Source organism: Choloepus didactylus, chromosome 8 (assembly GCF_015220235.1).
Source record: "Choloepus didactylus isolate mChoDid1 chromosome 8, mChoDid1.pri, whole genome shotgun sequence".
Taxonomy (NCBI): domain Eukaryota; kingdom Metazoa; phylum Chordata; class Mammalia; order Pilosa; family Megalonychidae; genus Choloepus; species Choloepus didactylus.
In genome coordinates this window covers 74610379-74622808 of record NC_051314.1, presented here as the reverse complement: position 1 = coordinate 74622808, position 12430 = coordinate 74610379, and the positions used below count along the sequence as shown (strand labels likewise).

The 12430-nt window shown below is 43.9% G+C and overlaps 1 protein-coding gene across 5 annotated transcripts in view; it reads left to right on the top strand.

The window, feature by feature from the left end:
• The first annotated feature begins 3142 nt into the window (after positions 1-3142).
• The window catches only part of KIF5A (kinesin family member 5A), a 29229-nt gene continuing 19941 nt past the window's right edge, over positions 3143-12430 (top strand). For 3 of the 5 annotated variants that reach the window (XM_037847259.1, XM_037847258.1, XM_037847260.1), the window contains exon 1: positions 3401-3529. In XM_037847259.1, the coding sequence (XP_037703187.1) occupies positions 3401-3529 (129 nt within the window). Of the gene's footprint in view, positions 3530-12430 lie in introns of all 5 variants that reach the window. The other 2 variants (XM_037847261.1, XM_037847262.1) reach the window with 2 other exon arrangements.

Here is a 12430-nt window from a genome sequence, read left to right as displayed (position 1 = left end):
GGGCAGAACAGGGAGAAGGGTAAAGCAAAAGTCGCGAGAACAGCCCACTACCACACCCCTGGTGGAGCCATGATTGGCGAGGACGAGACCAGGGAATGACGTAATCGAGGGGGATGGGAGCGCCGCCTAGGACTGTGGGTTGTGTAGTCTTGGCAGGCCAGGGCTTGGGCCCGGTACGACAATAATGCGCCTTCGGGAGCTATTCGCACGACTTATTTCCTTTCATGTTTACATCAAGTCTGTGAAAGAGCTTTTGTAATTTCTGTTTACCAGTTGAATAAATTGCAACTCCCAGAAATTAAGTGACAGATAAAATCACACAGTGAGTCCCGCCGTAGGACATCCAAAGATTTCAAAAACAAGTAAAATGTAGTAAACGCTTACTGTATGTTAGGAATGGAAAGGTTAAGTAATCTTCCCAAGTTAGGGCTGCCAGATAAAATACAGGGCGCTTGTTTAAATTTGAATTTCGTATAAACAACCAATAGTTTTTTTAGAGTATGTCCCAGGCCATATTTTAGCAACATACACAAAAAATTATTCTTTATCTGAAATTCATATGTAACTGGGCAGCCTCTTTTTTGTTTGTTTGTTTAATTTGGCAACGTGCTATCTCAAATTCACACAATTGGTAAGTGGGGTAAGTGGTGGCTCCACGGTTGGCTGACCAGTCTCTGTCCTCTTAACCATTTTGCTAATAGTTCCCAGACTTTTGGATTTCACAGTTTAATAAAATTAACAACAATAACAAAAAACCTTTCTGAAGATAGATATAATACAATAAAAAAAGAAAACCTGCTATCTATTATCACCATCATTACTTAGTAGAAAAGTAAGAAGGGCATACTCTTAGAATAAAGGACAATTCTTTAAATTTAATAAATCCAGCTTTACGAAAAATGCACCACATTTGTTTATTTGGAGGGAGGGGGTATACCTATAACTGGCACCCTCATGGCAACAGTGCCAGGCAGAACCCTGTTCCAGGTTCAAGACTCTTGCCACAGAAAGAATTCAAAGACAAGAGGGGCCAGTAGGTATAAGTAGTAAAGTTTATTAAAGAAAGAGAGAAAGAACACTCATTAAAGGGATAACATGGATGCGTTCAAGGGAAAAGTATTCACTGAGTGGCAATGGGTTAGCTTGTTATATAGGAAAGTTTTACAGTGATTTTCTTATCTCAGCCTTTGAACACAAAGTGTCTTCTTTGTTCTAGGAGGAGATAGCTATTGGAACTGTGACCTGCCATCATGTATCTAAAAATTGTCTTTGGGCAGTTGTTTAACAACCTTTATGACCCCATGCTTTCTGTTATTAACTAAGAATTTGCTTTGGGTCCATGATTTTACAAGCTTTTATGGTTTGGGAAGGTTTCAGAGCTTTAGGGGAAATTTTTGTCCCATGAGATTTGCAGCTGAAGTCACAGCTCTGCATTAACTCTTTCAAAGCTGAACAGAAGACCAGGGACCACAGCCTTGATGCCCTATTCTGTCCTGCCTCATATCCAGTGGACTTGAGCCTCTAACCAGTGATTCTCCACGTTCTGGCATTTTGAAACTACTTCACTAAGGATGCCACCCTGGAGCCCCTGGGAGCCTAAGGTTAGGATGTTTCCTAAGTTTGAAGGATGCTGCAACACTTAGAAATAGTGCCAAACCAAGTGACTGGAGAGAAGTCTACTTTCCTGAGTTGGAACTCATTGTCATTCTAGCCATCCTCTCCTGGCTCCTCCCCAAACCTCTGTCTCTCATTCTCCATAGTCCTACTGCCTTCTCATCCAGTTCCTTATGCTGGATCCTTTTCTTTCCATTCCTTTAAGATGCAGTTTGGGATAGAGGTGAAGACCCAAATGTGGGATGAGTAGTTGGGTTTTGTCTGGCCAGGCCATCTGCCTCCAACCCTTGCCCCATAGTCTCTAAATGACCTTAGACATTCACCAGACAGAACTTCCATCCCTTCCTCCCTTCTCCCATCATTCTGCCCTTCCTCCCCTTGGCCTAGAGCCTCAACCTGCAGTCCAACTCCCTGCTAGCCAGCAGAGGCCTGTGACAAGAAGAAAAATCAATCTGGCCAGCTTCTCGGTGGTTCTATCCAGGGGCTGCAGGGAGGGAGGAAAGGACAAGCAATCTCTGGGCTTGGCTTTTGCTAGGGAAGGGGAAGAACCAGAGAAGAAAGGCCTGAGAAGGGAGCTGGGGTGTTCAGATTCTGTCCAATGGTAACTGCCATAGGAAACACACACTCACATAGGTGCCTAAATCTGCCTGAAAACCGAATGCAGGCATTTGTCCTAGAAACCTCACCCAAGCCCCTCTGTCCTCACCTACCCCATCACCACTTCTGCTTCACTACCTTCTGATTCTTACAAAAGTTACTCCCACCCACTTCCACTCCAATCCCAAACTAGGAAGCAGAAATGAGAGTTTCATAGGTTTTCAGATCCTGAAAGCCCAGAATGGGAGTTTGTCATCACTTAAGCTGGGGACCTGGTGTGTATGTTGGGGAGAGAATACAGTGCACCCTGGGATGTAGAAGGGGAGAGGAGTAGCCAGCACCTTCCTTCACTCTGCTCCCCCAAGAATGGGACCTGGTGTCTCATTCTCCATCGGGGTAAAGCAGCTGTCCTTGGAGGTGAGTGGGTTGGGAGGGGTTGGGAGTCCGGCATCTGTATGCGGGGGTGGGGGGGTTGGTGGGGGGATGAGGGGTGGGGTGGGGGTGCGGGAGTGGGGGGGTGTAAATGGGGGAATAAGAAATGTGCTCCCAGTTAGGAGAGAAGATTGTGAAGGGCGTGGGGGGCTGCCCCGGAAAAAAAGGGGGGGATGGAAACCTTGTTGACACTGTTCCCTAGAAGAGGCCCACCTCCGACCCTTTATTCCCTTCCAGGGGGCGGAGTCCGACAGAGGGACAAACTGTTCGCGGGGGGGGGGGGGGGATGCAGGGAGTGAACTGGTTGGAGACGGGGGCGGGGTGGGGTGGGGTGGGGGTGGGGAATATCTCTGAGCAGCGGCCTGGGTAGGTAGCCCGGAGGTGGGGAGAAGACAGGAAAGGTCGCAGCGTTGGGTGGTCGACGTCAAGCGGCTCGCCCCCAGCGGAGGAAGCCCCGCCCCGGCTCCTCCGTCGCGGCCCCGCCCAAGCCCGCAGCCCGGCGCTGCAGCGCGAGGGGCGGAGAGGCAGAGCGCGGAGAGAGGACCAGACGCACGGGTCTCCCGCATCCCCGTGCCGCAGGAGAGAAAACGCGCCGCGTCCTGCTCCCCAGCCTTTGCCCCGGCGACCCCACATCTTTCTCTGCCCCAGAGACCGAGCATCTGTCCTCCGCCTCGGCCTCAGCTGGGCGCCCCCTCCCTCGGAGCACATACCGCCCCTGCAGCCGGAGAAGTGCCCCAGCCCCACGCCGGGGACCACGATGGCGGAGACAAACAACGAGTGTAGCATCAAGGTGCTCTGCCGATTTCGGCCCCTAAACCAGGCCGAGGTTCTGCGGGGGGACAAGTTCATCCCTATTTTCCAAGGGGACGACAGCGTCGTTATTGGGGTGAGTGCCGCCCCCGGAAGGGATTTCGGGGAGGGGGCGAGAGAGGTCGAATCTTCGCACTGCAGAGCCTTAGTCCCTACCTGTCACTTTGCGCCCCCTCCCCACCGCTCATCCTCCACCCTCCATCCTCCGCCCTGCAGTCCCTCCTCTCCCCTGCGTTTGGATGGCTGGGTGTGGCCTGACCAGGCCGGTGGCCAAGTCCCCGCAGAGTGGGAGGGGGCTACTTCCCCGCGATCAGGGGACCCCACTCCCCTTTGCTGCTCTTTGCCACGTCCCCACCCCTTAAAGCTAGCCCCCTATTTTTCTGATGTTTTCCCTCTTCCCTAGAGAAGGCCCATCTTCCCTTTGTTATTGGTTCAGATCTCTACCCCAACCTCTCAGAAAAGGAGGGGGAAGGCTAGTGAATGGGCTAGAATCGAGATGGGCAGGCCAGGGTCTCTGCGGAGGTAGGAATGGGAGTGGGCTCCAGGACCAAGCCCTCTGTCATCCCCCGAATTAGTTAGCCTGGACTTGAGGGGAGGGCACAGGTCTAGTGAAGGGCTTTCTGGAAATGGAATACTTCTATGCCACACCCAGTTTGGGGGGAGCCCCTGGGGTCCTAAGGAAATGTCTGCCTTTCCTTCCCGGGTACAGTAGTAAGTGGATTTCAGACCCCTCCCATCCTACCCCTCCCTAAGGTAAAATGCGGGAACCCTGAGATCCTAATAAATACTTGCTTATTCACCCTTTCTCTTGAAGATCCAGTAAGAAGTAGCAAGCCACTGTTACCTCATTGTGACAGCCCCTACCCTGGAGGAGACCTTATTAAGAGAAATAATATTTATTGTGTGTTTGTCACTCTATGTATATTATTTAATTCTCAAAACAACACTCTGAAGTAAGTACTGAGATTTCCATTTTGCAGATGAAAATTAATGACTTTCTCAAGGTCACACAGTTAATTCTTGAATCTGAATCCAAATCTGCAACCCAAAAAACTCATGTTTTTTCTTGACATCCTGCTGCTCCCCAGATATTTGTTCTGGACCTTTATCTGTTATGGCCTTACTCATTCCACCTTTTCTAGGTTGGTAGGGACCACCAGGCTGTGGGGTGAAAGGACCTGGGGGTTGAGTCCTGTGGGCTTGGAGAATGCTGGGCCAGGACACTGTGGCCCTATTAGAGAAGGGAGTGGCACACATGAGGGCAGTCCCCAGTCTCCTCAAGGTCAGGGCCACTTCTTATGCATCTTTGATCTACCTTGTTTGCCACAGGCAGCTGGAAACAGAAGGAATTCTGTTAAAGGATTGTTAAAGGAATAAAGGAGGGGAGGGAGCCTGGGCCACCTGAGTCAGTGAGAACAGGACTTTGAGTAAACATGCCTGAGAAAGAGACCTGCTTAGCTGTCCCCAAGGGCCCTAGTCTGTCACCGCCCTGGGCCCTCACCCATGCTGTGAACTCAGATGGGTGCTTTGGCCTTGTGAGTGTGTTTGCCACACGGAGAGTTTGTCTTTTTTTGCCTCAGGGACCCCAGGCCTTGCAGTCTTGTCAGTCTGATTAGAATGAAACAACAACAACAACAAAAAAGCCTAGGTCAATCCAGGGGAGAGGTGGGGGAGGGGACCTTTATCTGAGTAGCCTGGACAGCAGGCATTAGCTATGAGAGTTGGAGTTTGAGGACCCCCTTCGATAAGAGGGCTGAAAAATAAGAGAGAGATGGTTATGGGGGAGGAAGCCCACAAAAGGCTTCCACTTTTAAGCCCGGGTTCTTTGCCCCAGAAGGTTTTTCGGGTAAGTCTGAACCAACTCCTTTGGGCTCTCTGGGCCGTCCTGGTGTGCTGAGCGTGGGGCAGAGGGTGATGATGGAAGAAAGAGGTAAGGGGCTGATCTGTCCGGTTAGCCTAGCTGAGCAGAAGACACCCCGTGGGAGGTGGAGAGGGAGGAGAGATGAAGAGAAGTCAGGGCCCTCTGCCCATCCAGATTCTATCTCAGCTCCACAGCTGGCACTTCCTTGTCTGTTTTGCCTGATACTTGTAGAGCTGTACCTTTGTCTTGCTGGGGACTTCCCCTGTCCTGGCCCTCCCAGTCAATCTCACTCCGAGATAAATGCTTGTGAGGGGCCATTTTGTCTTGGGTAGCAACCCTGGAGTCTTGCGTTCCCAGCTTTATTATTCCTTCCTTATTCAGGGGAGTGAGGGCTACAGGAGAGTGATTTTAAGGGAACAAGGGAAGGTAATCTACTCCCATCCCTCCTTTTTTCCCTGGTCTATCTTTAGGACCCAGTGTATGGGAAACTGTTTGAGGAATTAATGGAGGAAGCTGCTTCAGAAGCTGCTTCATGGTGTCTGGGAAGGTGAGGGAAGAGGAAAGCTGGGAAGGGCAATCTCTCCAAACCCAGCCCTATTCCTTCCTATAACCGCTCTCCTCTGCACCTCTGCAGCACCCCAGCTAGCTCTGGGCTTCACAGTCTATGTTCGTAGGCTTTGTTCTGCTTGGCAACGGGTAGGTGAATAAGCTGGAGAGACTGCTCTGGGAACCTTATCCCTCCCCGACTCCCCTGACTTCTCCTAGGAATCTGGGGGATGGAGCTTAGCCAAAGTTAATGGCCTGAGTCATAGCAGAATGGTGTCTCGGTCACCATCTCTGACTGGTGTGTATCTCGTATTGCTCTTCGTGTCACTCAGAATCCCAATGTGATGTTGTCACTGGACCCATTTATATGTCTCTCTGTTTATCTCTCTTGGCCTTGGTGTTGGGGGGCAGCATGTCCCAGTGCCTGCTGTCTGGACTGCTGCAGCTCTACCAGGCCGTGAATGGAGCACCAGACGTAGGAGGGATGACAGTGAGGAAACACACACACACACACACACACTCCTTCATTCAAGTGTCCACTCCATGCCGCCTCCCTCAGTGGTTAAGTGGGTTGTTAAGGGAGCAAAAACCAAACCAGGGACATCAAATACCTCATGTGGAAAAGTCTAGGTTGGGGCCTGCAGGGTTATTGGAGCAGAGTCAGTACAGTTTGAGGTGGCCCAGGATTACTTTGATATCAGAAGAGAAGGGGAGCAGGGCTTCTCTTAGCTTTGGAGAGCCTCATAAAGGACAATGGAGAGGGGAGATAATGTTCCTGTGACCAGAGCCTCTTCAGCATTACCATGGCAACAATCCCCAGGGGTGTCACCATGGAAATCGGGTCTCAAAATTCAGCCTCTACCAAGTGCTTTAGTGAGGGTTGAACAGGTTGGTCATCTTTGGAACCCTTGGTATTAGGTTCTCCCATTAGCTTTGGTCTGCACACGTGGCAGGTGCTGGGAAACACAAACACAAATGGACAAGAAGATGACAAGGAGGCTTGGAGTGGGGTTTAAGGAAAACAAGGAGCTCTGGACTGTGGGACTCCAAAGAGAGGCTCTCCAGAGAAGGCTGTGAGGCGTGCTTAAGACTGCTGTGTGTGTGTGGGGGGTGAGGTGGGGTAGGGAGAGTGGATCTCAGGGGACATTCCTGAAAGGTGGAAGGACTCTGTGAGTGTTTCTAATTTAACAGGTCTCCTAGTCTCTGGTGTTGCACCAACTCAGCATGTCTTCCATGACCTGGAGGAGGGGTAATGAGGGAGGCCCCACTGAGAGGATGGGTGGAGGGATTGCATACTTCTGAAAATGGGATTGAGGTTGGGAAAGGGGAGTGTCAAAGCACTTTCCTTCCATCTGGAAACATTTGGAGCATGTGGGGGAGGGGAAGAAAAAGCCATGATAAGGATCTGACGCAGCATTGGCATTTCACTTCATCGATCATCTTGGCAGGGTGGGTCTGGAATCAGATTGCTCAGCTGTGTGACTGGGCAAGCTACTTTACTTCCCTGAGTTTCAGTTTCCTCTTCTATAAAATGGGAATAATAATAGTACCTACCTCATAGGGTTGCTGTGAACATGCAACAAAATAATGCACATAAAGTGCTTACTTAGCACAGTGCCAGGCACATAATATACTCGCAATAAGAGTTAGGTGGTATTATTTTACACAGTCTCCCCATGAGCTAGCCTTTGACAAAATTGGGAAGTTAACTTAATATTTTCCCCTCTCATTGGTTGCTTCATGCAAATATCCATGTCTCCAGAATTTTCTTGCTCTCTTCCTCCATCTAAACCTATATTTATTCAACATGTGTTTGTAAATGATCCAGGGATTGTGCTTGGTGTTGGGGGTGTAGGAGGGAATCCCTGCCTTTAAGAAACTCATTCTGGTTAGTGACCCTTAATTCAAGAGGCGGCCTGCACAGGGGTAAGGGTGGGAGTGGACAGCAGAACCAGCTTTTGCTACCTGTACATACACTCCTCCAGATTCTGTTAAAAGTAACCATATGTGTAACGAGAGCTTTCCCTTGTGAATAGTCTAGATGCAGACAAAGTAGAAAACTACTGGTCTCGTCCTCATGGAAACATCTGACAAAATTAATTCATTCCGAGTATAATCACTAGCAAATGGAAAGAAATTTACAATTTATCAGAAATAAAAATCTTAAGAGAAAGAAATAAGACGTGAATATAAGGGCTCAGCTAGGTGGGGAGGTGGGTAGCAGGTCTTCCCATGAAATTATAACCCATACCACATGGCTTTCCCTCACAGATCGCTGAATCCCACCCTTCCTCCCTCCCTGCTCTCTTCCTTCTCTTCTGCCCAGGCTGAGGAGAAAGGGCACCTCAGACAGTAATTGGCTTCAGCATTTGGAGAGCGCCCGCAGCGCCCTCTGTAGTCCCAGAACCCGGAGTGTTTGTATGAGAGTGTATGTGTATGTGTGATTGTTTGTGTGGGTGCCCAGGTTCCCAGGGGGGAAGAGGGGAGAGGCCAGATTGGCCTGAGAGTTAGTTTAATCCCCTTTGGCTGGATGCCTGGTTTCATGAAGTGGGGATGGAGATCATGGTTGAGAAGAGATGAGAGCCATTGGCCTATGAGAAATGTGTTTTGTTTCTTTCTGTTTCTTGGCCACCGGGTGGGAGAAACGTTGAGACAGGCTGAGAGATTACAATTCAAGAATTAAGATAGATTTTTCTTTAATAACATTAAAAATAATATTATTATAACACTGATACATTTTAATTTTTGACAAAATTAGAAACAAAGAAAAGCACAGAAAAGAAACCAAAAATCACCCCAAATCCCAACACCCAAAGAAGAACACTGTTAGCAATTGATGTATTTGCTTCCAATCTTTTTTTCTGCATATATTTATTAATTTTAATAAAATTGAATCATGTACTATATGTTTTATAATCTTTTTCAGTTAACTAAATATTGTGGCTATTTTGCCATCATTAAATATTTTTAAATAATTTTATTTATTGTTTTTTAGAATTTTACTAAATTTTTGAATAGGTCTTACATACACATGTGATAAAATTGAAATGATACACAAGGGTGTACAATGAAAAGTAAGTCTCCTTCCTACTACTCTTTCCCAGCTACCTGGTTCCCCTTTTGGGAGGTAGTCATTATTACCAGTTTCTTACAGATCCTTCCAAAAACATGCTATACAATTACAAGCAAATACATATATACATGCTTACACTTTTTTTTTACACAAATGGTAGCATGCTATACATACAGTTCTGTACTTTGCTTTTCTTACTTAACCATAAGTCTTGGAGATCCTTCCATATCAGTACATAAAGATTTATTTCCTTATTTTTAACAACTGTATAATATTCCATTGTAGGGATATACCATAATTTATTTGACCAGGTCCCTGTTGATGGCCATTTAGGGTTGTTCTAATCTTTTGTTATTATAAATAATTGAATGGCATTGTATATACATATTTGGCATATGTGCAGCATGTCTGTAGTATAAATTTTTAGAATGGAGGTCCTAGGGTATATGCATTTAAAAATTTAAGAGATAGTTCCAAATCGCCTTTCATAGAGATGGCCTCACTTTACACCCTCACCAGCAGTATGTGTGAATGTCTGTTTCCTCACGTTCTCACCAACACAGTGCATTGTCAGACTATTTTATTTCAGCCATTTTGGTAGGTAAAATGGCATATCATAGTTTTAATGTGCATTTCTCTTAGTAAGAGTAAGGTTGAGCATCAACGTATGTTGAACAGCCATTATAACGTCAGTGTTATGGTTTTATATTTGATAGAAGTTTTTGAGGTGTAATTTAATGCACAAATCTTAAGCAAACAGTTTGACATATTTTAACACACAAAGAAGCCTGGATAACCACTACTCAGATTGGGATCTGGAACATTCTACCACCCTTGAAAGCTCCCTCATGCTTCTTTCCAGTCAGTACCACCCTCAGGTAACCGCCATCTTGACTTCCATCTCTTTGGATGAGTTTTGCCCATTCTTAGACCTTCATATAAAGGGAATAGTACAGTGTGTGCACTTGGTATCTGACTTCTTTTCCTCTACGTGTTTTTGAGATTTATCCTTGTCCTCTTAGGGCATCATTTTAAATAGCAGCAAAGAGTAAAATCTATGTGCATGCCATAATTTAATCGATTCCTTACATTAACCAGTGCTCTAAATGTTTTTCCTTTACGCTGTTTTCAATTTCTCATTATTATAAACAATCCAATAATAAACATTCTTACAGCTAAATGTTTGCCCATGTGTGTGATTTCCTTAGTATAAATTCTTAGAAGCAGAATTTCCAGGTCAAAAGATATGTACAGTTTAAGGCTTTTGATTATATATTTTTGAATTGCCCCTCTGAAAGTTGCATGATTTCCTCGCCTACCAGAAGCAATGAGAATGCTTGTTCCCTCATCTACACTGGATATTACAACTCAAATTTTGTTTTCCAATTTGATAGGTAAAAAATGATGTTACTGTTTTAGTTTCCTTTTCTTTGAAAATGTGGAATATCTCTGTTTATTGAACATTTGCATTTCTTCCTCTGTGGTTAGTACCCAGCTCTTGTGCGTTTGTTTCTGTTTAGTTTTTGTCTTTTGTTAATTATTTATGAGTTCTTGATGTAGTAAGAATATTCATCTTTGTTTTAAAAACTTTAAATTTTCTTATTTAAAATTACATTTTTTTTCATTTTAGAAAAGTTTTAAATCTAAATCAAAAAGAACAAATACTCCAGAAAAATCATACTATCCATGAATGGCCACTATTAACATTTTTCTTTTTTCTATGCATGGTATATAGACATCCATGTACATATTTTTTTAACAGAAATGAGATAATCCATTACATACTATTTTAAAAACCACTTTTTTTGCTTAACAGTATTTTGTGCACACCTTGTCATATCATTGCACACTCTCCTATAATATCAGCTATAATATATATATATGTATATATATATACACATGTATTTTTTTTTACCATGTTCAAGCAGAGTTTATTGTAGATGTGCAAGAATATATTTTAAAAATATATTTAAAAATTGTGTCTTATCAGTAGACCAAATAAGAGAAGTCATATGACAACTCATTTAATACCCTGGATTTTTTCTTAATAATTCAATTTTATTGAGATATATTCATATACCATGCAGTCATACAAAGCATACAATCAATTGTTCACAGTACCATTACATAGTTGTGTGTTCATCACCAAAATTAATTTTTGAACATTTGCATTACCACACACACAAAAGTAGTAAGAATAAAAATTAAAGTGAAAAAGAACAATTAAAGTAAAAAAGAACACTGGGTGCTTTTTTTTTTTTGCCCCTGTTTTTCTACTCATCCATCCATACAAAGGGGAGTGTGATCCACATGGCTTTCCCAATCACATTGTCAGCCCTCATAAGCTACATTGTTATACAATCATCTTTAAGATTCAAGTGTTCTCAGTTGTAATTTGATAGTTTCAGGTATTTACTGCTAGCTATTTCAAGTAGCTGTAATATGTTTTTAAATTTAAAAGCAATATGTTGTCATTGTAAAATATTTAAATGTCACAGAAAAAATGTAGAAAGTATAAGTTCCTGTTGTTCTGCATTCCAGTGATAACCACTATTATCAGTTTTGTGTAAAGTCTTCCATATGTTTTTTTTAGTAGACTTTATTTTTTTAGAGCAGTTGTAGGTTTATAGAAAACTCAAGCAGAGAGTACGGAGAGTTTCTATATACCCCCTTCCCCACCACCAGTTTCCCCTGTTATTAACATCTTGCATTACATTAGCATGGTACATTTGTTACAACCAAGGAACCAATATTGATGCATTATTATTAAAGCCCTTAGTTAAATTAGGGTTTACTCTTTGTGTTTTACCATTCTATGGGATATGACAAATGCATAATGTATATAGTGATCATTCCAGACCTTTTTTAAAAGTGATTTAGTTTTTTTTTAAATAATTCAATTCTATTGAGATATATTCACATACCATGCACTCATACAAAGCATACAATCAGTTGTTTACAGTACCACCATACAGTTGTGCATCCATCACCAAAATTAATTTTTTGAACATTTTCATTACCACACACCCAAAAGTAGTAAGAATAAAAATTAAAGTGAAAAAGAACAATTAAAGTAAAAAAGAACACTGGGTGCTGTTTTTTTTTTTGCTCCCGTTTTTCTACTCATCCATCCATACACTGGACGAAGGGGAGTGTGGTCCATATGGCTTTCCCAATCACATTGTCAGCCCTCATAAGCTACATTGTTATACAATCGTCTTCAAGATTCATGGGTTCTGGGTTGTAGTTTGATAGTTTCAGGTATTTACTGCTAGCTATTCCAAGTAGCTATAATATATTTTTTAATTTAAAAGCAATATGTTGTCATTGTAAAATATTTAAATGTCACAGAAAAAATGTAGAAAGTGTAATTTCCTGTTCTGCTTTCCAGCGATAACCACTATTATCAGTTTTGTGTAAAGTCTTCCATATCTTTTTTTTAGTAGACTTTATTTTTTTAGAGCAGTTTTAGGTGTACAGAAAACTCAAGCAGAGAG